We start from the raw sequence: 26187 nt of genomic DNA, 5'->3' as shown, positions 1-26187 counted from the left end.
TTATTTTATCATTTATGTTATTATAATAGGTATTACATATATCTGCATTTTATTTATTCATATATTTTATTTTAGGTATATTCAAGGTGCTGCTTCTGCCAAAGACATAGTGATACTTTTAGACGGTAGTGGATCCATGACGGGGCTTAGAAAGGAAATTGCCAGAAATGTAGTCCTAAATATTTTAGAGACACTTAGTGATAACGATTTCGTAAATATTCTTAGGGTAAGTGCCAGTCAAACGTTCACGAACTAATTTCTAGATTTTCTAGATTTTCATATGTAATTTTTGTTTTAATAGAATCTCCCCCGTCTATATATATATATATATATATATATATATATATATATATATAGATATAGATATAGATAGATAGATAGAGAGAGAGATAAGATATAGATTTATTTATTTATATTGGGTTAATTTCTTAGTTTTCCGGATCCCAAGGCCGTATCCAGAAATTTTTTTCGGGGGGGGGGGTCGGATTAGCACATTGCCCTAACACACACACACACACACATAGTATATATAGACACACGAAACGCATAAAAATGTTAACATAGAAGACTTTTTGTCTCCATTTTTAATGATTCCACTGTTTGGACTGTTGTTATTTTAATTTCTTATTATTTTTCTTATTCACCTTGTATTGGTAAGGATAACAGGAGAGTGTCCCTTTAAGTCGGATGTAGAACATCCATAATTTCAGGGGGTCCGGGGGTTTTTCCCCCGAGAAATTTTTGAAAAAAAAATCTGTATTTTGAGGTCTTATATTAGGTAATTGAGACTACAAAAATGTGAAAAAAAATAGGCAAACGAAGTCTTTTAAAAGTTATACATTCTTTTGCAAGTCAAGATCAAACGAAATAAAAATTGCTTGCTCGACAAATCATGGAACTTTAATGGACAGAGAGGAAAAACAAGAAAGGAGAAAAGAGAAGCACCCCGCCATCTGCTCATATCGGCTTTTAGTGAAGTTTGTTTTTGATCAATCCCCCTACCCCCATTTTTTTTCCATTAAATGCCCTACAGTATGAAAATTGTACAAAACAGTTTAAAAGAAATGGTGTAGACATTCAGAAAATAAGAACGGAAGAATAATATTCTGGCCATTTGGACAATTCATACTTGATTTTCTTGATAAGATACAAAATTGAAGAACTTTTCAAGGAGTTTTAAAAACTTAAATAATTTTCAAAGACTCTCGAGCAGTTAAAAATTGTTTGAAGCTCTTTATTTACACTTTTCAGAAGTTGATTGCACAGTCTTACAAAATGATTATAACTTTGTAACACACACCCGCTTTAATTTAAAAAGAAATGCGACGAAATATTTATCGAAACGACTTTTTTTCAATCACAAGTAGTGCAGAAAATGAAAGAGAGTAGAGTAAGTGTTATTTTTTTCCTCATACTTAAGGTATTAACAGTATGCAGTAGAAGTAAGAAAAAAAACAAGCAATAACAAAAGAACTTCCATGATACTGAATTCGGCATTAAATAAATGCAAGACAAGAAACATATCAGTCACAAAAATGATCTTGAAAATTATGCTACAAAACCGCGAAAATCGTGATTTTTGCATTTTTTACTCAGGGTGTATCAAGGAGCTGAATTTGGCACATCTTGGTAACAAGATACTCGCCTAATCAGAAACTAAGGTCCCAGTGTTTGGGGAGTTTTGGCTCGAAATCAGTACAGTGTAAGTTTTATAAGAGTTTTAGGGGGAGGAGGGCAGGGTCGTGGACACCTGTTGGCCCGGGCCCGAGCTTAAATGAGGCCCAATATTTTTAAACCTAGGGTTGAAAATATGGGTAAACAATATGGAGGGGGCCCAAAAAAGAAGCATTTGTGACAGCCCCAAAATTTCTGTGCACGCCTCTGGAGGAGGAAGTGTACAGAAGTCAGTTTGGTAGACTTGAAAAGTCTACTGAACTGACAAAGGGCCTGCCTTGACCCTGGACTGCCCTGAATAGAATTGGGAAAGAGAGCAGGAAGTCCAAATTAAAGGTCTAAATTTCAAGTGTACCTTGCAGCTAATGAGAACTAGAACTGCTTTTTATGTATTTCTTCAAAATATTATAAATTTTGAATAGTATCAAAATTAAGAATTAAAAAAAAAATTGTTACTTTCCTTTTCTGACAATAGGAATTTTAAAAAAAGAAAAAAAAAACCTTCTTCTCTTTTACGGTACAAAACATTTTGGGTTTCGGGGGAGCCCGGGCCCGTCAGCCCCCCCCCCCTCTCTGGATACGGCCTTGCCGGATCCGTAACGCCAATTAAATCCCAAGTCTATCTAAACAAGTTATTAAAGGGAAATACTAGTATTACTTTATTATTTTAGGAAAAGAAGTAATGGAATGACGTTCCGTCACACCAAATTAGCCCTAATATCTATATATATGTATGTGTGAGTGCTTGCGTGTGGGTTAACTGAAGAAGTGGTGACACTAGTAGATGATATATGTGTTAAGAGCACTTCACTTGCTTGTAGTAAATTGAAGATATCTATTTGGAGTTGGTCCTCAGTGTTTAATCCTCTCCATTTCTTGGAGCAGCCTGTTAGTAGGTCTTACATAGCCATGAAGGAACGCAGAAAACGACATGAACGAACGCGTGTTTCCATTTTTCATTTGCCGAAAAGGAAAAACTTGCTACAGCTCCTTCCTGCCAAATTATATGGTGAATAAATTTTTTCTGGCGGGTATGGTTACTGTTTGAAGTAGTGATCGTTAATGGAAAGATATGGTTTAGGATTGACCTGGTTAACGGAATTCATGAGCTTGATTGAGTATAAATGGAGTGTTGGTAGACGACTTGCATTAGTTCGAAATGGCAGGAGACCATTTTGTTGTTGGTCAAAAAGCGGACAACAGGTGGATATCGGATAAACTCTCTCAATAACCCAATAAAAATCACTCCCATCAGCAGGTCATCCTGTAATTTCTACAGATATTACGCTAGCGGCTCTCTTGTCTAGCCTTATCTGCCTTATCTACGACTAGGCGGTGCTCCTCGATGCAATCAAGTATTTACATACTCTATTACGTGAGGATAAACCTCTTTTAACACAATCAAGGTACATGAGTATAGGTTTCCAAAATGATGTTTTAAATCTGTGAAAACAAATCATCATTTTCATTGATTCGTCCTTGGTGGAATGAAAATTATTTTTGCGTCAAAGAGATCAACGCTTACCAAAACGCTATTTTACCTCAGTCAGAGCTTCTCCTTCCAGTCATATCTAGCTTATTGTCTTGTTTTCATAAGTATGAAAATAAAAGTTAAAACTTAGAAAACAATGCAATTACATACTGTAAAATATTAATCAAATACTCGTATACAGAAACAATTTTAAGTAGGGGTATGCGGGGCAAAGTGAAAAAACTTAATATGACTGAGCTTCTACAAAATGAACAGATTGGAAATTTGTTTTGAACATTACAGTACATAAAGAAAGAACACTCTATTTTTAAATTTTCATCTTTTTTTTTTCTTGAGGGCAAAGTGAAAAATGAAATATTTCTGTGATGAAATATTTCTGTAATGAAATATTTTCTGTTGGATTAAAAAATATATTTTTTTAAATGAATTAGGAAATAAACGGTTTAATGAGTAAATAGAAAGATACTGAAACAGTAAACGAAAATTTAAATTAATTAATTAGCATATGAAGAAAAGTAAATGAGTGAGTAAAAAAGGAAATGGATAGGAAACAAGTGAATGAATGAAAAAAAATGCATTGTTAAATGAAGAAATTTAAATAAATAAATAAATAAATAAGTGGTTTAGTAAATGATTGAGTCGGTAAACAGAATTAACTATTTCACATTGCCTTGCGTGTACTTGACTACTTGAACAAAATCTTTAAAATACAAATAATCTTACTATTAACTAAGGAAATAATTCATCGAATATTAGAAGGTCTCAATTAATATTTAAAATGATAATAACAAGAATTTTATCATTTAATAATAAAAAAAATAATTTTCGGCTTACAACAAAATATCACAGTATTAATTTTTGAAAATTGCCTGTAATATCATATGCTTTAATCTTTGGTGGTATTTTTTTTACTGACCGAAATATAATACATGTGCTACTATACATTTAAAATATTACCGAATATGTGGTGCTAACAGCAGATTAAATATTCCACCATTTCACTTTATCCGCTATGTTACTTTACACCATATTCCCCTACTTCAGCGAAATATTCACTCCTGCAAAAACTAGAAGGGAAGAAATAAATAACTCATCCCCTGATTCTGCAGTCTGGAGTTGAAAGCTTTTGTGTCTTACATGTTGGCTATATCTTCAATGCCACAACAATCTTTTTTATTTATTTACTCTTTAGCTTATAGCTAATATTTTATAAGAAACAAAATTATTTCATTCGATTATTAATTTTAAAACTTGACGTTTTTGTTATTGACTTCAGTTTTCTGAAAATGTGAAGTCTGTTGTTCCTTGTTTTGAAAATACGCTTGTTCAAGCAACAGAAGGAAACCTCAGGGTAAGTAATTTTGAATTTCCTTTTTTTTCTGAATTTTAAGAGGCAAATGTTCATATATGTAACATATTGTTTCTATTTTCAAAGGAATTTCGAGAACTTTTGAAAGATTTAAATACTGTTAATATAGCCAACTTCACTTTAGGATTAATTACAGCATTTGAGCTTCTTCAAAAAGTAAGTTATTTATGAATTATGTATTTTATTTATTTATTTATTCTTCTTTTGTAAAATTTCAAGAAAACTAATAAAATATGTACTAAATTAAATTTTTAAAGATCCGGAGGAAATTACTTTGTAAGTTTATCTTGGTTCGTTTTGGCTAACCATAATAAACACCCATAATTCTCCTGGCCGCAGTCCCCATTTTATTTTTTTTTTAACTGGTTCAATCAGCTAGCAACTAGCGCCCTCTACTTTAAGCAATTTAGTACCAGAAAATGTTCTTGAGTTTTTTTTTCATTTGCAGTTAACGGCAATTCATATTCCTTGTTAGTAACTTTGTTATTTTTGTTTAGAATAATAAAAATCTTACTTAGACACCCTGTATATTAGGCCGCTTTTACTTGATGTACACTTGCCTTCCCCTCACAGTGCTATTTATTTTCGTTGACAATAATTTTGTATGGATTAAATTAACTATTTGGTCCACTCTCCATTTAACTTTCTTTCTGTTTCAAATATTCCAAACTTTTTCTGGGGTTACTTAATGATTCCTGATTTAGTACTCTGAAAAAAATTCAAATTTCCACGGAGTAGAATAATAAGAATTGTGTATTTTATTGCAGGTTGCCAAAAGCAAAGAAGGAAGTCAATGCAATCAAGCAATTATGTTAATTACTGACGGGGCACCATATACATATGAAAAAATTTTTCAGCAGTATAACTGGCCAAATATCCCAGTGAGTACTTTTAAACTATAAAAATAGTCGATAATTCAACGCACAAACATGAAATTACATGTTACCTATTTTATGTTTTTAATACTAGGTTTAGCAGATGCGTTTCCAATTATAAAACTTCAGTTATATCTATTTTAAATGTTACCATAGTCATACGCGTGCGGTAGCACGTGGTTTAACCAATGTAAACCTTACATGGTTGTCCGAGGTGAATAATTGAAAACCTAGTATAACTGAACTGGACAAAGAAAAGCAGAAACGAAGAGTTTCTCTAGCTATACCAGGATTGAATCCTAATGAACAGCTAAACAGTACTGTAACTTCACCATTTGCATATTCTGGCTAACTAGTCCCTACTCAGGAACAATTTCTAAAATTTGTAAGAGTAATTTATTAGTTGGATTACAGATGACTAAAGTTAATTGCAATACGTTACTCATTTTTTTCCCTTCAAAATTTGTATGAATTTGAATGCTTAAATAACAAGTAGTATAATTTAAGAGTATTAAAAATAGCATTATTGAGAAAATTGAAACGTCTTATCTTATATTCAAAAATGAGGTATCCATCTATCCGTCTATCTATGTATGTAACTATGTCATCGTTACTCTTGATGAATGACAGGGAACTGACCATCAAACCAAGTATCGATAGTGTGGAAATTTTTAAGCCTATGTGTTTGGTTTTGGTCGCACAATTACATTGGCTTTAATTAGTCGAGATAATACTTAAAAACTTTCTTTTTTCTACCGCCCTTCTTCATCTTCATTTCAAAAATTTAGAATCTGCCCGGCAAGTGGACAAAGAGAAAATGTTTCGTAGACAGAAAAGTCTCATGGGGAATATTTTTTTCTCTTTTTTTGTGTGAGGAAAGTCGGTGTTTCAAATACTTTAAGCGCATTTTTTTTTGTCATCTTTCCCTTTGCATTTTACGTCCCAAAAATGTAAGTTGAAAGCAACATTCAGACGTCGTCTGTACGGCACGTGAGCTCCGCTTTTTTTCTCCCTAAACCCAGTTTTTGGTCGGCGTTGCCTTGACAGTAAGCCGTATTGTATGGAACCCGTCGACGTGACGAGAAGCTAGATATCTGACGGCTCTGACGTCCATAAAGTTGGGAGTCGCATTTCATTTGTCTCCATGAGTTAAGCTCCCTCTCTCTCTATATATATATATATATTGTGTGAGAGTATTGCCATGTGCTTTTTGTGCGTTCGCAACATATGAATGCTTCTCCCTCTTCGGAAAACGTACGTCTGTTCGCTTTACGTGGCGAACGTGATGTGCGGACGATGTTTGAATTACGCTTAAATTCTTTCGCTAGCGTAAACTGTCTCAAGGGACAAATACGTGGTGAAGCCGTGAAGGCATCCCTTCGATACTTCCAAGAAATAGAGTTGTTCACAAACTCATATCAGGAAGGTTGGGCGAGCCGCCGTATGCGGCGAGGCCGATGCTGTCTCGCAGGCGGCAAGAGGGAGCAAAACTTTCGAAGTACACTCCGAAGGCGTTGCACACGTACACCGAACTGACGCAGGCGGTTTGCACAAACCACCGAAAGCGTAAGGTCGTGCCAGGTGCCGAAGGTTGATAGTATTTTCTTAATAATTAGGGCTGGTAAGTGGGGACTGTAAGGAAAAATCGTCCAGAAAATTACAAAAATTAAATGTTTTAGTTGTTTAAACAAAGTGTTAACTGAATAAATTACTTATGTTTTTATTTCCTGGCATTGTTTCTTATTATATTTTATAACTTAAAACCAAAATCAGTTATTCAACTAATGTTTTCTTATTGATAAACTACATCTACAAAACAAAGTGTTATGTGCACTACAATATTTAAAATCCCTGATGTACCACCTTAATTGAATGTATTATAGGAAAGAAAACTAATTAGTCCCTCCAGCTGCAGGATCGTACGTATCCCACGTCACTCATTGGCAATATTTTATCCTGCATTCCTGCATTTAAAATTACATTTTATTTTCATGCTGTTGTGCTACTTTTGCATTACTATTATAGTAATTGACAGGACCGCCGAGATTGTATCCAGATAGTTTACGAAAGTGTTTTTTTTTTAATTTTATAATTTAAACTAACCTTTTACCTCCATAAAAATAAAATGAAAATGCCTGTAAAAATATTGAACAGCGATAGGAGATGCAATGAAAAAAAAAGCGCACGAAAACACTTCTTTATGCATAATACATCAAATAATAATGTAAAGCTATTTTTATTTTTTTACGTGTACCGTTATGTAGGGGAATGTGGGGCAAATTGAAATGGTTAAGATGACTAAGTTTTTTCAGAATGAACAAATTGGAAATTTGTTTTAAAAATTACAGTACATAAAGAAGGAACATTGTATTTTGTTTTTTATAAAACTTGCCTTGAAACAATATTTTTTAATTTTGACACTAAATTTGAGCCTTGGAAAAAATGTGGAATATTTTCAATTTTATTTACATGGGGCAAAGTGAAAAATAAAATATTTTTCTAATGAAATATTTTCTATTCGGTTATAAAATATATTTTTGATCAAAAGAATGAGTAAATAAAAGGTACAAGTTCTTTATCATTTTAGAGTAAAAATAATTACAATATGAGTATCAATTTTTGAAAATTGCCTGTATTTATCATATACTTTAATACTTTAATAACCGACTGGAATAGAACGCATATGTTACTACATACTTAAAATACCATATAGGTGGAGCTAAAAACAGAGTAAATATTTCACCATTTAACTTTGCCCGGCTATTTCACTATGCCCTATGTTTCCCTACTCTATTAAGAATTTAAAAAGTTGACATTAATAAGAAAGGAAAAAAAAATCTAAAATTTGGCATACGATAACCTCTATGATGATGAATAATAATGCTTAATAAAATCAATATATTTGTTAACACCTAGGTACGAGTATTTACTTATTTAATTGGCAGAGAGGTCACCGATATGGATGAAGTACAGTGGATGGCTTGTTATAATAGAGGTAATTTTCTTTCCTCCTGTCTGAGCCATATGCTCCTCAATTGCTTTTATTCCCTTACATATAATTTTATATTTTGTTATAGTAAAAGTGTGATGGATTATATTGTGCATGGTTGATTGAGGCACCTTGAAACAAGAAGGTGTAAGTAAAAGGAATGAAAAATTAGTGCTACGGATAGGAAAAACACTCATCTATTGTCCGTCAATGAAATGTTGATAACATTAACAAATGCCACTATACAGCTTAAATATTTATCTTTAAAAAAAATGAATGCATGAATGCTTTCCCTATGATTCGAACTTAACACCCTTATTACACAAAAATGTACTTCAGTCACTTACATCTGCCCCACTGCGTCAATTCAAGTGGAATAGGTAGTGTAGACCGGGACTCGTTTACGCGGATTTTTTTTCAATTATTTTTTCTAATTTTTATGCTTTAACTTAGAAAGTTTTAGACATTGTGGTTTTATAAAGCAGTTAATGGAGTCAAAATTGGTACATTCAGTTTTTGCTCTGCTTGTGTTTTTAACCATTAATTTTTTTTTTTTTTTTTTTTTTGAGTACAAGTCAGTGGCGTCAACTTGCCCCGAACACAGGGCACGTTTACGTATATTTATTTTGACACCTAACGTCGTTCTGTTAGTGTTTTTAATATAATGTCTTACCATCGCTAAAATAAAGCAAATTTATTACAGACTGAATAGGGTATGGCTGAAGGGGTATGAAGACAGTACTGTATGATTGTAAGCTATAAGATACGAATGTGTAACTTAATTAAAAATTAAATGGTGATTTTCAAATCTAAATAGCTGGAAAATACTAAAAATGTTTCAGACAGTTTGGAGCAAAAAAAGTGTAAAGAGCACGTTTAAGTAAGACACTGTAAGAACGATCGTAAAGGGTTTGGATTTATTTTTAACTTGCAAAAAAATTTAATAACATTTAAGTTCATACAAATACAGTTTTTAAAAAAGGATAAAAATCAGCTAATTTTTATATATTTGTTTTTTCTTAATTAAGTATTATTTATTCACAATAAGCTTCAAAACGTTCAACACAAAATTTACTCAACTTGGTATAGAAAACAGATTATTCTTTCTGTATGCTGGACCGAAGCTTGAATAATGCTCAAAAACTTGTGAGAATATTTACTAGGAAGTAGCATTAATCTGTTATGACTTTTGGCTCTCTATTTATAATTCGTTTTGAAAAAAGGGCACTGCGTAAACGTGTCCCGGTCTGCCCTAATCTATCTTTTCTAAGTTTAAAGTTCTTTTAATAACGTAAAAAGCGAAATATCTACACATTAATTGTGATGAATAATTTTGCTTCAAAAATAATTTGTCGCCTTATTATCTATCGGAAAATATAATGTTGACCAACCAGCGCAATTTCATTTTTAAATGTTCATATCATCGTTTTAATAATCATTATTTTCTTAAAATTGAGTGAATTTTTAGGGGTTATGCTTCATGTTTGAGGGGAGGGGTGATCCAAATAAGAGAAAGTGCACCCAATCCAGGGTACCAATATTAATGTTATTGCACCATAGTTCCGCAACATTTTTTTGATTATTGTTAAATAAAAATATGAAAAGAAGAGATGACGCTTCGGGTTTTTTCGTTGATAGATACCCAAGTCTTGATATTTATTAAAATATTTTACTTCGTTTCTCTCTCGTATTCAGAAATGAAATGACGAAAGTAAAACACATTTAGCATAAGGAATTTTAAAATAAAACTTTAGCTCTGCACAAAAATATGTTATGTACAATGCAATCTGTTAAAACTTTTATTTAATATGCCCAGATATGGCTGCAAAATGCATTTTCAACTCAAACTTGATGGATTAGAAATTAAAATACCATAAATACGCGCTTAAATATAGTTCACTTGATATTAAACATGAGTTAAAAAGAATATATTGGCTGATTTCCAGACATAAGACAGATTTTAGTTTGATTTTACAACCTGTGATAGTTAAACTGTAATCAAAATGCTATCACTCAAGAATATTACTGAATAAAATACGGTTGGAACTGTCATTTTTCTTGAAATCAGAGGACAATGAAATTTCCTTTAAATGGGGAAGCATTTAATAACTTTTTGAAATAAAGAGTTTCTGGATCGATACTTCACAGTAATTTGGAGCCAAATGAATATTTTATTTCTACTCTTTTTACGATCATATACACTGCTGAATGTAGTGCTGTAGTCAGGAGAAAAATAGATGCACATGCAAGCAAAAGGATTAAAAGTGCACACCAAACTTTTGGTTAACTCTCTCTTTTTTATGGAGATGGTATTTACGAACACAGTATTGCAATTGTTATAATCTTACTTGTTAATAAACGATTAAAATTTTGCGTATACTATTTTTGAAATATAAATTATTGTAGCATTGATGGTTACCAGATGATGAATGCATCATAAATGATATTAAGAAAGATTATTAAAGCTTTTAATGATAATCGTGGCCATTACAGTTGGTGCCAAGTCAGGTAACAGAAAGAGCACTATGCTGCTACGCACGTCGCAGATTCTTGTGACAGGCAGCAAATTCTTTATATATAAGACATTAAAAATTAATTTGAATTTTGACATCTGGAATTCAAATTAGATTTTTCGCAATCACTAGTGTGTGTTTGTATGTAGGCGTGTGTGTTTGTGTCTGTGTGCAGGCATGAGTGTGTATGTATGTACGCTTGTGTGTATATGTCTGTGTATGTATGCGTGTGTGTAGGATATGGTCGCAAACCTGGAGAAGGTGCGCGCTAGAGAAGCAGCATCGGGAGAGGCCGGTCGACGGTGGTGCTGCAGAGAGAGGCGGGGGAAAAATAAAATCATAGGAATTCAAAACAGTCAAATGAGAACAATAAGCAATGTGATTGCTCAAAAAACTAAAATTTTTAAAGAGAGTAAAATCTTAAACTTCATTTAACGGGGACTTGTACCGTAATTTCTGTTATAAATCCACAGGTGTAATTTTTGAGTTAATCATCTTACTTCTATGCATTTCTAGGCGGTAATTTAGATGTGGCGATCTATCAATCGTCGGTTTATCTTGCAGGCTGTTTCTGTATCCCATAGCATATGTGACAGAATGCAAAAAAATATTTTGCTAGTGGGGATAGCTTCGTGATTATTGTAGCTAATTGCAAGTATTATGGTTATTACAGTTGATGACAAGTAACTGGGCTCTCAGTATATGCTTGTAATTCTGCCTTAGTCTCAGCATGGGGTGTTAACTTACAGATTAATGCAATACGTTTCTTTGCAGTTGTGAAATTTGAAAAGGTACGTTTTACCGAATTCAAAGGAAATTGTAAATACATAAATTTACGTTATTGTAAAAACACTTTTTCATGTTTTCCGGGAAGCATTTAAATGCATGAAATGTTTCATTTTGATTTACATTGCTTACGCTTGTGAATATATTTTCTTAAAAGTACGTTGCAAGTACGTTAAAAAATAAATCAAAGAACTAAAAGTTCTTGAAATAAAAATTTCAAAATTGATTTAGGAGATAGGGATGTTTGCCAAATGGATCGTCTCTCTCCTATCAATAACTTTCAGGAAATATAAAGTTTTTGTCAGTGTTGTTTTAAAACATTTTTGCTCCGGGCATCTAATCCCGTTACTTTTTTTTGGAAAACTATCGTGCCATTTTTTCATCTCACATGTGAAGACACTTTGCTTATCGGCATACGCCCACGTCAATACCAATGCAGTATCTCATTTTTTAAAGATGTACGTGCCAGTTGTGATCATGATGCCCTTATTATAAAATAACGATAACTAGTAAAACTATCCCCGAGAGATGGTGCCATCAGTCATCTCCACTTCCACAATTTAGACGTGAGGCTGAAAAGCAGGGAATTTCTTTTCTGTCTCTAGCTGTCAGAATAAACTGCTCTGTCTATAACAGTTCGGGGGAGACAAAATTCAAAAATGATGTCAAAACAGCACTACATAAATTTTTCTTCTCCAAAGAGAAGTTCGTCAAAAATGAGACTTATAAATTGAAATCACACACTCGCAAGATTTTGATTTCAAACAACGACTTCAAACAACTTCAAACAACGATGGAAATTATATTGTACAATAAATACTGTTAAATTTATTAAAATCTACATTTTTTCATACCATATAATTTCTCTTCATAAAGACACGCATTTTCAATAAATCTAACGTATTATCTTAACTTGAATCAGCTCTTTGAGCGGTCAAGAAAGATAACATGAAATCTACGATTCAAAATTCATTTGTTATATCTTTGGAGCTTGCCATTAGTATATCTACTCCGCTTTAGATAACTTGAACCGTGCCAGTAACTTCTATGCCGTTTTTTTTATTTTTGAACATTACACAGTTTTTCAAATATATTATTATCTACACAATACATTTCCCAGACAAAAAGAACGGTATGATATCTGTATTAAAGAAGAATAATGTAATTATCATTTTTGTGAAAATATTAGCTTCCTATTTGATGATTCGATTTATTAGTTGTCAATTTAACAACCATTCTGATAAGTATTCCAAGTGTGTTTAACAAGCAATTTAAATCATTCTTAAAAGCAATGGAATATTTAGTTATGCTGTAACATACAACCTATGTTATAGCTTTTCTTTCTTCATAGAGACAAACATATAATATTTTGGAAATTTTTCAGGATACTACACTCACGTGACAACTCTAGCCGAAGTAAGGGAGCAAGTCCAGGTATGCATTTTTCAACAAACTTTTAAAAAAACATTTTGATTCAGCATTTCTCAGCCTTTTAGTATTAAATCCTAGTTTTCACCGTTCCTACCTTTTTTCATAAAATTATAACGTAAATAATAACGCATTTTAAGTACTTGGACGCTTATGCTTTCCGACTACGCAGACTTTGTTTCTTTTCTTTTTTCCCTTTTTAAAAATATTTAAGTACAATTTATATAGTAGAGATAACGGATATTGTATTCAAACCTTTTTCCTTAAAACTTACTGAAATTTTACGCTTAAATTTCTGTTTTTTTGACTGCTTAGTTTGTAAAAATGGCTAAAAGAGTTATCATTTTAAAATCCAACAACTAATACTTCTCACTTTTCAGAATTAAAACTATGATAGCTTAATAAAATACGCCTCGGTGAACGAATTTTTGACCTTATTTAGTTTTTCGTAAAATATCCACACCCTCTGGTTTTCGTTGTTTATTTCATGTTGTGCTTCATCATTCATCAATAATAATAGCACAATACGAAACAATGTATGTATATATATTAACTTAAAATCAAGAAACCACATCCGCTGGGGAAAAAAAAACCTTTTTTATTTCCATTCTTTAACATCTGACCTCAATTTCTTGCAACTTAGTTGAAAAATGTAGTTAGTTGTTTTTAGCTATGTGTGAAATACTTAAATGCTTATGAAAAACTTGTGTTTCCAGAAATACATTCCTGTAATGAGCAGGCCGGTCGTTCTATCTGGAGAACATCCAATCATATGGTCCTCAGTATACGCAGACATATCTGTAAGTAAAACTTTTATTTTATAAATACCAACCCATGTTGAAACTTAAATTTTAATTAGAAATTAGTCGAAAATAATTAGTTTAGTAATGAGCAATTCCAGGATAACAGACGAACAATCACAGAATAGAAAATAATTTTGCTGCTTTTTAAAAACGCTTTTTTGTTATTACACATTGCATCTGATAGAGTGAGAAGTAAAAGGATGTATGTGGACATTTTAAAGATTTGAGTAAAACACGTTCAAAATGGAGACCCTAGGTAGGCTTTCATTGAAAAGTTCTTCTAAATCATGCTGTATAGCAGCACCTACCGGAGCCACTAGCTCGTTCTCTTTCCACAAAAAAGATAAGAGGTTCTCCTACCATTTGTATTGATTAATTCCAAATTTTTAATTGTTCAATAACATTCCTTTGCTTTTCAGTGCCTCATATGATGACAGGAAAGAGGTAAAAGTAATATAATGAAATAAAAACACTTTTCAATTTTACCAAATAAACTCAAAAACTTACAACATTTAATAATGGGTTTTTATTATGTTAATATATCAACACTCAATCAGTAAAAAAAGAAATAATAATGAAATAGGAAAAATATCCCAAACGGTACTACTTTTTAAAATCAAATATTAATAACTAGAAAATCACCCGTCAAGTTATGACGGGTGAAATTTGCTTCTACATTTGTACGAAGCAATTGCCTGTTTGGTGATATTTTGATAGTTGAAATTTTAACCCAAACTCCAGTGGATTAACCCTTAACTCCAATAGAAAGCGTTTATTGTTGACCACTTTTTCGTTTCTTCATTCCACTGAAATGGCACAGTCTTACCAGTAAAACAGTTAAGTTACCGGATGTCACAATAAAGCCTTTCCCTGCATGACAAACATTACCAAAACATATTATCAAATTATCATGCCGTGACGCAAGTTTCATTACTGATGACGTCAGGAGCGTATATCATTAGTTATTATATATATCGTCGCCTCAGAGCAACAATCTTAGTGTTATTACTGGGATTAGATGTCTTACTGTAGCTCTGAGGCGACGATATGAAGATTATCCGAGAAACATGACACATAACTAAAAAATTTTACTTTACTTCAATGTGCAATTTTAAACAACAATTGGCTACAAAGCGATTCGACTGGCGCGAAATGACTGTATAGCGAGTTTTTCTCGAGTTACAAATTTTGCAGATGCCGAAAATTCCTCACTCGCAACACGAAAATTTTCGGAGCGGAAGCGCAAGGCTTAGGTATCATCTTCTTTTTTGTGAACTAAAAATTAGTTTCGTGAATGAAGTTTTCCTTTAGCATCACTGAAAGCAGAAGTTCCTCCCATCGTACCAGTCGAAACATCGGATTGTCAATGTACAAATCGCCACTCCGTATCTTTTTCAGTCTAAATATGAAGTTGACGAAACATAATTTCACATACGCGAGCCGTTTATCTAAAGTTTGAAAATAGAAGGAAAATCAGAAGGTTTCTGACAAATAAAGAAATGTACAAATTCTCGATGTGCTTGAACTAAAAGGCGTGTCGAATATACTTACTGTTTCTACTGTACAGTTATCGCTTATTCTTTTCTTTCTAAGCCGTGCTCTTATTAAAGGCGAATATTGGAGAAACCGGAAAGTTTCGATGCCAAACAAACTAATGGCGTCCAACAGATAGAACGTATGGCGTAAAAATTATATGTCAGAGGCAGGACTGCGAAGTCGGAAGAAAAATGGCCTGCTCCGACTCCTGGATTTTAAAACGTCCGACTCCAACTCCGGTTTTTTTATTTGTATATTTTTTTCAACCCCCCCCCCTTCATGGGAAGGGGGAGAACCCCTAAACAGATATTGAAATATTAATTCCTTTTTGTGAAATATATTAGTATATATTATTATTAAAAATATATTATTATTTTGTGAAGTATTTTATTGTAAACCTAAGATGCATACAAGTTGCAAATTCAATTTGAAAATCAAATTATCCAATAGTTGTGATTTTAGAAGTGAGATTACTTAAAATTTCCATTTTTAAAAAAAAATGAAGAGGATTAATTTGCTCCCCTTTAATGTTTAACAAATTGATGCTGATCTAATCCTGTGCTTTCAATGCTGTAACTTGAGAGAAAAAAAAACTTTTTTTACTGAATCAAAAAACTTTTCTTGAGAGGGAGTTGTCTCCCCCTCTCCCCTCCTGGGTGACACCCATCTGGTGGATGACACCTCAACTTAGTTTCGGAGTCTATAAAAATATAAATGCTTTAATTCTAAAAAAAATTCCCGAATAATAAATCTTAAATTTCACCTCGAAAATTTCAACGAAATAATTGCACTATATTGCGGATAGAGGTCGGGTTCATGTACGTCTGAAGCACATTTTACACAAAATGCGGCGGTATACAGTTTTGTACGAATGACTTTTACTCCGAATAACTACATTTCTTGGCTCATTTTTTTAATTTTAATTTTTTTTTTTTGGCAACTTTAGAATTAATAAGAATTTAATCTTAAAATATGAAGATTTTAACATTAACTGCAATTATTCAGTTTTGTAACCAATTAATCATATACTGATTTTATTTTGTACTTTTTACTGAGAACCAAGCTTATAGATATTGTCTTTAGATTGAAAAAAAAAAAAACATTTGTATTTTATGATCGGATCTTTTGAATTCGCGCTTTCGAGTCAACACTTGTTTAAATTTACCAAGCACCCTCAGAAGTTTCTCGACTTGCTCAAGCGATACATTTATTCCTTTTACTATTTTATACACTAAACAAATTCCGAAACGATACTGGGTATTCCCGGGGAACGTTTCGGGATTTCACAGGTTTTCACCTATTTCCCCGTAAAACCAAGTATATTCACAAAAAAGTTTCCTGAATTGCTACAAAATACACGAATGCAGGTTTTTCACTGTTGTGAAAAATATTTTTAGACACCATTTTAAAGATTGAATGTTCCTGTTTATTAAGTGTATCGGTTCAAGTTCGATTGCTGCCCGTCTAAATTGACTACGCCCCTAGTAGGAGTGATGTAAGTCATTGGATAGCTGCAGTTTTAGAGTCAGAAGTTATAGGCAATGAAAATGCTTGGTTCTTACTTGCAGTTCTCGCATAGCTTTGGCCATAGTTGCTCTAATGTTTCTGGAGCTTTCTTGGTAAATTAGGACGGTTGCATTAAACCTACTTAATTTTTCTGGAAGATTTCTGAGACATTACTGGCTGTAGCAGGCCACAGGGGAGACTTTCCAATTCTTCAGAAAGTTTCGAGGAAAATGCCAGAAAGGTTACTGACTTTTATCGGAAAACGTTCCTGGTTTTTGCAAGATGTGCCCAACTTCTGACAGTAACACATCAGCTGCCTATTATTTTCCAGACACGTTTCTGAATAGTTTTTACAGTGTAACTGAGATCGAGGTAAAAAATATATTATTTATTTTGTTTGAAAGTGATTACTTAGAAAATGTTAGGCACCAAAACTTTGCTGAAAGTTGCTATCCAGTTAAATAAAGTTAAAAAGCAAGCAAACTTGGGGATGGCGTAAGTAGATGTTGCTGAAAGTTCAATAAACAATCAAGCCAGCTGGTTGCCACAATGACAGTTATTTTCTTATAACAGGCTATCATACATGTAATCAAACTAATTGAGTGTCAGTTTTCAAAAAAAATGCAAGGAGAGTCAGTGAAAACTAAAGGAAAAAAAGAAGCTCGGAGTCGGTATATTTTCGAACGACTCCTTTACCCCAAAATCAGTCTGACTCCAACTCCACAGCCCTGGTCAGAGATTAGCTTGTCTTACGAATCTGATTGGTGCACGTTTTACTTGCGTTAGACTTGCAGCAATCAGATTCGTTTGAAAACTCTTTTTTTTTCTTTGAAACTTCATTCAAAAGTATATACTGCAGCCCTGGTTAGTTTATCTGTTTTAGGGAAGTTTAGTAAAAAATAGACGTGTTATTGGCTCGGATTTTAGTTGGAATATATATTTTTTAAATTGCTAAAAAAGTTTCTCAGCTTAACTTAATGCCAATTACCCCTCTCTCTTTTCCGAAACAGAGGTAAACATTGTCAGAGTCGGAGCTCAACTTCTCAGAGGCTCACAAAAGTTTCAAGAAATCGCTATAAACTTTTTTTTTTTTGTATCGAACTACTCTCTACTCTACTTTTTTTTAAAAAAAAAAGAGTGCGCTACACTACAAAATACTAAAAAAATGTAGCTACTACAGTAGCGTTGCTACTTGTAGCGCCGCTGCTTCACTTTTCCGTAATTTGGTACGAAATCCGCCTTCCACAGTACACATATGCCATAAAGACCCGTTTATAGCGGGTGGGCAGCCATTTACAGAAAAACAACACATTCATAAAAAGAAAGGACAAAGGACAGGAGAGAGCAAGTATATCCATGCCCGAGTTGGGATTCGAGCCCGGAACGTCCCAATGCGCAGTCAAACTTTTCTGACCACTAGACAAGGTAGTCAGCCGAAAAACTAGTTACTTTTGTATTTGGAGATGTGAAATTTATTTTATATACCCGAAATTAGTAACAAATAAAATATCTAACGTTATAGCACACAATCAAAAAAAAATCCAAATCATATTTTAATTCAATTTCAGAATGTGAAATTATCTGATTGGTTGTGGCAAGAAAGAGAACGAGCACATTTTCGGAAAATGCTGATTAAAGCCAGAGAAAAAAGACAAAAAGAAACTGAATGTTTCATGCCAACAGAAGGGGGTAGTTCTGCAGGAGGTGGTAGTAGTAGTTCTTCAAATAGCTATAGTGACAATGTTTCTATGAGTGAGAGGTATACGGCTCCAAATGTGGAATACGCAACAGAGCCTGAAGTAACTAGAAGAAGAAAGGTAAGATTTTTTTATTCCCCTTTTTTTAAGATTACGAGAAAATTCAGCATATATTAAACGATTCCATGGTTTTAAATTTTCTATTTTTCTTTTTTTCTTTTTTTTTTTCTTAATCATACTCTTAAGAAAAATAACTCTTAAGAAAAATGAAATTCCTGAAATAAAAATTACTTTTCTATTTAAAACATGTATCAGTTGTATTATTTTAAATAATGTGAATGAAAAATGAGTAGTCTAAAATCGCTAGACAGATCCAAAATTCAATTTTCAGTGGCGCATTCAAAATGAATGCAAAAAAAAAAAAAAAAAAATCGTTGAATCTATTTTGACTTTATAAAGTGCTGTAACTTTCTCAACTTTGCGTTCACTTTTGTAACGTTAATAATTCTTCGTAAAGGAAAAATGATTTTTTTCCCTTTCCAATGAATTTTTGAATCACAATTATATCTGCCAATGCTTGCAGTCAAACACATATTAATATTTTATTTCTTGAAGAAGTTTAAATTACAACTTATGTTAATATAACTAGGTTAATGAATTTCATTTCAATACCTTTAAATTGAATAATATTAACTTGCTGAATTTTCTCCTTTGTCATGTTACTCACCTTTTGAAATTTCTTGCATGATATTTTTTAATACCATTTTCTCTTTGACAATTCATGACTTTTTCTAAGCAACTGCATGATTACATATTTACGTATTATTACCATATTCAATGCTTCCATTTATTATGAAATTTACTATACCTTCATTTCTATTTAAAAGGTATTTGATTTTCCTTTGCGCATGTTCTACATGTGAATTTTACTTTTTGAAATTGTTTAATAATGGTATGGAAACAAATACCTGGACATATTTTAGGTGTGATTTTTATCACCAATATTTTACCTGCAAGTAAATATATAATAGGTTTATAGAGAATTATAAAAGGTCGATTTCCTGCAAGTGAAACAGCATATATCATGAAAATATTGAGTACGACGTTAAATACTTTTGAAAAATTCGGCCCTTCTGCGGAACTATAAAGAAATCTGAATTGTTTTTGAAGCAATCGCACAAAATTGGTTTACGTTAAAAACCATTTATGGTATTGTAACGTGAAATTTCATACCGATTATGTATTCTGTTTCGAATATAAACCAAAAAAGTCACCATTTATTGCTCATCTTCAACCTATCAATAAAAGAAACATTTGGATGTCTCACTTGCCAAATCGATTAACTCCATAAAACAGAAAGTAGAGAAAAGTTTTGAAGAAGATGGTGTTATCCATAGGAGTAAATTGGCCCTCGCGTTACATTTTTTGCCATCAGATGGTCAGAAATGTACTGAACCGAAACATTAATATAAATTCACATGCTAAGCATTGATAAATCACTATTATAGCAGAAATGAGGATTTTTTTTTAAAAGTGGAGTTAATTGATTCGGCAATTGAGAGATCCATCTACAGTTCGATATTTCAGAATTCTCACTCTTTCTCTCTCTCTTTATTTTCACAATATGGAAAAAGTTTAATTTGATTCCCGCATATATTTATATTTTATTCACTATTGACTTTTTTCTCTTTTCTCTAATTCTCATCTTTCCGAAATGATCGGGAAAATTGCACAACACCATCTAAAATAATGCTCTCTTGCACTTCGAATATATTCGATCTAAAAGCACTTTTTCTCTTTATAAAAGCACCTTTTTCACGATCTCTTTTTAAACCCTCTACCATTTTCTTTCATTTTATCTCAATGAAGTAACGAGTTTCCTTTGACGTTTACAGTTTTCAAAGAGTATTTCAGAATCTTCGAACAGGGTAAGTTTACAGGCAGAAGTACTAATAATTTTTGTGTATTTGTCTAACATATTATTTTACTCATAATTTAATTTACTGGTATTATCATTACTTTATACTCTGAAATTTTTTTGAAAAATCTTAAGCTTCAACAGCAACATGCTTGTTTGTTGACTTTCTGAAAATGTCAAAAAATATGCCTCAGATATTTTGTATTCATATTGGTTGATGTCTGTGGCATAGATTCAACATCAATCATTTTATTTTAATTAAAATTTTGCAGTGTTAGTAGCATGATCTGATAATTTTACCATCATACAATCTGTTCGGTGTTTTAAGGGCTACCTCGAAAATAAAAGTTGCATCAAGTGACGCATGATCAGCAATAAGAATGATATTTTAAAAATAAAGTACAGTCAAAGTCAAAGTGTAGACAAGCTAAGTTTTATGACCTAAAATAAAAATTTGTCTAAATTTTTTTAATTATTTCCGAAAACTTAGTCAGTTTTTAATTGGCGCAAACATTTCGTTTTTCGGATTTTATGGTCCCCACTAAGGTTGGGTTAAAATTCATAGAGATAACGTAAAATCCGCGTGTTACTTCCTGTGCATCAAAGAAACTCTGCAACAAATTTGGCAAAGATCCGAAGTAAATTCTTGATTTGTAATAAGGAACAAACACACAAACATGCTTTTGTTTTAATGAATATACTAGAGAATCACCCGTCAAAGTATGACGGGTGAAAATTGCTTCTACATTTGAACGAAGCAATTGCCTGTTTGGTGATATTTTGATAGTTGAAACTTGAACACTAACTTCATTGGCTTAACCCTAAATTCTAGCAGATGGCGTTAATTGTTGACCCCTTTTTGGTTTCTTTATTTGCCTAAAATGGCAGTCTTACCAGTAAAACTCTTAAATTACCGGATCTAGTTCAGCCTTGTCAAAGTGAATTCTTTCCCTGCATGTCAAACATTAACAAAAAATATTATCAAATTATCATGCCGTGGCGCTAGTTCATTGTTGGTGACGTCAGGAGCGTTACTCGATGATTCGCTATTGTATATATGAGGATGGATCCGAGAATAAGTTTCGGTTTGTTTTATGATATAATGTTTTTTTTTCTACCGTATAAAAATTGAAACTTTGAATTTTGAAAAACAAAAAATAGGAATGTACTACTTAATATGTATATTTTGCAAGTAGGTGAATGTTGGGTAAAGTGAAATGGTTAAGATGACTAAGTTTGTTCTACATGAATGAATTGGAATTTTGTTTTGAAAATTACAGTACATAAGGAAAGAATATTGTATTTTACACTAAAACTTGCGTTGAAATAGTAGGGGAAGCTGCTGCACCTACGGACAAAACTTACTTTTCAATTTTTACTGGTCTCTGGGAATGGATAATCGAAAGGAAAAAAATTCTGGCAGAATCTACAACTTATCATCTAATTTGGAAATTTTTGTCAGGTGAAAATCTCAAAGCTTTCAGTCTCAAAAAAAAGTCTCAAAAACCATCTTTCTTGTCCGTGGGTACAACAACCCGCTCACCCCGCGGAGAGGTGCCTTTGTATCCATGGACATATAAAAAAATATATAAATAGGTCTGAGGAACACAATTATGCTCAATACATTTTCATAAGCCATTTTGTATTGAAATGCTTCAAACATCCATTGAAAATAAAATTATATAAAATATCCAACAGAAAATAAACTTTGAAAATTAATCGAAGGTTTTTTCACTTTTTTTAATTTTCCTTAATCTTTAACATCAGTGAACTCTTTAAAAAAAGTTATTAGTCTTAAGAGAGTTAATGATGTTATGAATAAAATTAATATGTTTTTAAACAAAAAAATAACTAGATTCATGATTGTATTGCTCTCTATGTACCAACATAATAACTTCAATTTATATGCAAATTGAAACCTTTAACCAAAGTTAACCCATTACAAACAACTCACTTTAGATTAAACCGACAAAAATCTAGAAAAGTCGACTTCAAATGAAGACAGGTGGAATTGACGGTCTGGTAGATTTTATAACAGGTGGGGGTTATTTCAACACTGTATCTTCAAGTCCTACTTCAAATTCATCATCATTGTTGAAAGCAAATTTCGGACGTTGATGACAAGGCACCATTTTGAGGTACTTCACATTGTCAGAAGACTCAGGTGTGACCCAAGGAGACTAAAAATTGCTGTCCGTGGGTACACATGGCTGTATGTCCTTGGGTACAAAAGTATGCCATTTCGGTTTTGCAAGGCCATCACATCAACAGGACCACTGTTTTGCAACATTAAAAATCGGAAGCAAAACCTTCAAAATATAGGGAATCATGATATCTAAAACAAAAATGAATAATACAATCCACGACGGACGAAATAAAAGGAAATTGCTCATGTTTTTTTTTTTTTTTTTTTTTGAGCAACCACGATTGCTTATTGCTTTCGTTTGACTGTTTTGATGTGCTATCACTTTATTTTCCCACCAGCACCCTCTGCAGCATCACCGTCGACCGGCTCCTCACGATGCTGCTCCTATAGTGAAAACCGTCTCCAGGTTGCATCCATATGCTACACACACGCGCATACATACACAACTACACTCACACACACGCGCGCACACACAAATACACCTACACACATACACAAACACATACACACACTCAAACACATACATACACTCACACGCATACATACAGACACCTACACATACACACACACCTACACACAACTACCCACACACTCAACACACTCATGCCTGCACACAGACACAAACACATATGCCTACACACACATACACATTCCCCACCACACACAAACACTAATACACATAACTACCTACACACACATACACATTCCCCACCACACACAAACACTAATACACATAACTACCTACACACACATACACATTCCCCACCACACACCAACACTCAAACACACAACTACCCACACACTCATACCTGCACACAGACACAAACACACATGCCTACACACACATACACATACCCCCTACACACAAACACACATACCCCCCCCCCACACATAAACACACATGCCTACATACACACACACTCGTGATTGCGAAAACCATAATTTGAATTCAAGAGGTCAAAATTCATTTTTTTTTTTACTTAGATCCTACTAAAACCAAAAATATGTGTAAAATCTTAAATGTTCGTTTGATGACGTTGAAACTTTCTGGGGTATTGGAAAAGGCTGTGACACACATGTTGAACCCCAATTAGGATCTCTCTCGACGATACCTGGAATTTCCCGACCAACGTCCGTAGGTACAACCGTCCGTGGGTACAACAGCTTCCCCTATTCTTAATTTTTGGTAGTAAGTTTGAGTCTTAAAAAAAAAGTGGAAAAATTTCCCCTTTTTTTCCATGGGGCAAAAAGAAAAATAAAATATTTTTCTAATGATCTATTTTCTATTCAATTATAAAATATATTTTTGGTCAAAAGAATCTGTAAATAAAAGGTTGAATGAATAAATGAAAGGATTATGAAACATTAAACGAATAATTAAATCAATAATTCAAGTAATAAATAAGAAAAATAAATGAGCGCGTAAAAGAATGAATGATTAAGAAAATAAGTGAATGAATGAATAAATAAGTGAATTGCTAAATGAAGGAAAATAAATGAATTAATTAATAAATGAGATAACGTAAGTGATTTAAATTAAATGATTGAGTGGAGAAAATGAAACAAACCATTCCACTTTGCCCCATCCACTTTGCCTCGTATGTACTTGACTAATTGTACAATTTATTTAAAATACAAATGAGCATAACATTAACTAAATTAATACTGCATTGGATATTAGGAGGTCTTGATTAATATTAAAAATGTAAATACCAAGAACTTTATCATTTAATAATAAGAAAAACAGTTTTTGACTTTCAATCAAATATTACAATATGAGTATCATTTTTTTTTAAAATGCCTGTATTTTCAAATGCTTTATCTTTGGCAATATTTTTTTCCTAACTGGAATAGACTACCTATGGTACTATATAGTTAAAATAATACCAGATAGGTGGAGCTAAAAGCAGAGTAAATATTTCAACTTTTCACTTTGCCCCGCTATTTCACTTTGCCCCATGTTCCCATACGTCGAACATCTACTTAACTAGGAAAGCAACTTTTTTTTTTGACTGTCTGAGTAATTTTAGAGTAAGCTTTTAAGAGCAAGTTTAATTTATATTACAATCATTAAAGCATACACAAATAGCATACCTAGTTTAACGATAAAGTTTTAGTAATATTCCTATTAAAAATTTAAAAATGAACTTCACTAGTCGATGAATTGCTTTCGTTAAAATTGATTACTATTCTGCGCCATTCTTTAAAGTTTATGACTGAGTTACTATGGTAAACATAAACTCTGTATAAATTGTGCGTGAGAATGTTCTCAACAGAGTTGCATCACCAAAGCTGCATGCGACTTTTTTTTTTATTGGAAAAATGTGCGAACTTTTCCCCTTCCTTTTTCCTAGCGAGAACCCCTGTTTGGTTAAGCATTGGTTAAGTTGATTTAGATATTAGGAAGTAGAGTTGGTGAAAGAAGAATTTGGAATTTTTGTGAAATGTTCTAGTCTTTAACTGATGTCTTACTTATTTTAACCTTTCTACAAGGAAACAACTCGGAAAAACAATGTTTGGGTAATATTAGTACCTGCATTATTCTACCTTGAAGCGATAGAGCGGCCGCATGTCTGAAATTGCTACTACAGTTGCTGCTACGAATTGAGGCTTCGTAGAAGCTTTTAATCTAATCAAAACCCATTTCATGCATCTCATATCAAGCATCCCTGTATTTAAATAATTTGGCAACCACATTATACTATTTTAAACTTCAACTTAATCTGTAATGGAAAGGAAAAGATCCTAAAACATCAAACCCATCCAATGCACGTAAGAATTATGTAACGTCAGTCTATCTGAGTTTCGGATGTAATGTTTTACAGTACGGAAACGCAAAGAGCTATGAAAATTTACGAGTAATTTTACTACCATTTGTATCAAACTGAAGGACGTTCGTGAATTAGATTCGGCTTTATAATTAAAGGCGGTTCTTCAGTTTCAATTTGTGTCTCTTTTTGATAAAATTAGCAATTATTTACTCATATTTAACCACCTACAAGCAATGCTTTCATCTAAGACAATTACTGGAAGGTAAAAATTTAAATTGATTGAAATGAATAAATAAAGAAAAGCTTGATGGAAGAAATATCTTTTTTTAATATTATTTGTATTTTATGTAAGTATAACATTGTATCAACGAAAATATGCCTTTTTCTTTGAACTTGCGTAAAATGTATTCATTTTTAAATTACAGATTTGTTTATTCTTCTGATCATTTTAAAGTTTTCACAATTGAAATAAAACAGTGAAAGATCTGTCAAAAAATCATCATAGTCAATATTTTTGACCGATCTTTCTCTGTATTTTCCCCGCGTTTTATTATCATTATTTTTTAAATGTATCACAACATGTTGTGTAGGAATATTGTTTGAGCATATATAGACACACAGCAAAGATGGAGATTTCCAAGCTTCCATGTAGTACACTTAACAGTCATTATTTCGAGTGTGAGT

The 26187-nt window shown here is 32.6% G+C and overlaps 1 protein-coding gene across 1 annotated transcript in view; it reads left to right on the top strand.

Annotated features, from left to right (window-relative positions):
• Positions 1-26187, top strand: part of LOC129219191 (voltage-dependent calcium channel subunit alpha-2/delta-3-like) — a 284460-nt gene that overhangs the window by 147379 nt on the left and 110894 nt on the right. The window contains exons 7-14 of the mRNA XM_054853519.1: positions 76-226; positions 4443-4517; positions 4602-4691; positions 5303-5416; positions 8327-8405; positions 13083-13132; positions 13843-13926; positions 18540-18788. Coding sequence (XP_054709494.1) covers positions 76-226; positions 4443-4517; positions 4602-4691; positions 5303-5416; positions 8327-8405; positions 13083-13132; positions 13843-13926; positions 18540-18788 — 892 coding nt within the window. The remainder of the gene's footprint in view (positions 1-75; positions 227-4442; positions 4518-4601; positions 4692-5302; positions 5417-8326; positions 8406-13082; positions 13133-13842; positions 13927-18539; positions 18789-26187) is intronic.

Source organism: Uloborus diversus, chromosome 3 (genome assembly GCF_026930045.1).
Source record: "Uloborus diversus isolate 005 chromosome 3, Udiv.v.3.1, whole genome shotgun sequence".
Lineage (NCBI taxonomy): Eukaryota > Metazoa > Arthropoda > Arachnida > Araneae > Uloboridae > Uloborus > Uloborus diversus.
The sequence above is the reverse complement of the archived record's forward strand: the minus strand, read 5'-3'. Positions and strand labels throughout refer to the sequence as shown.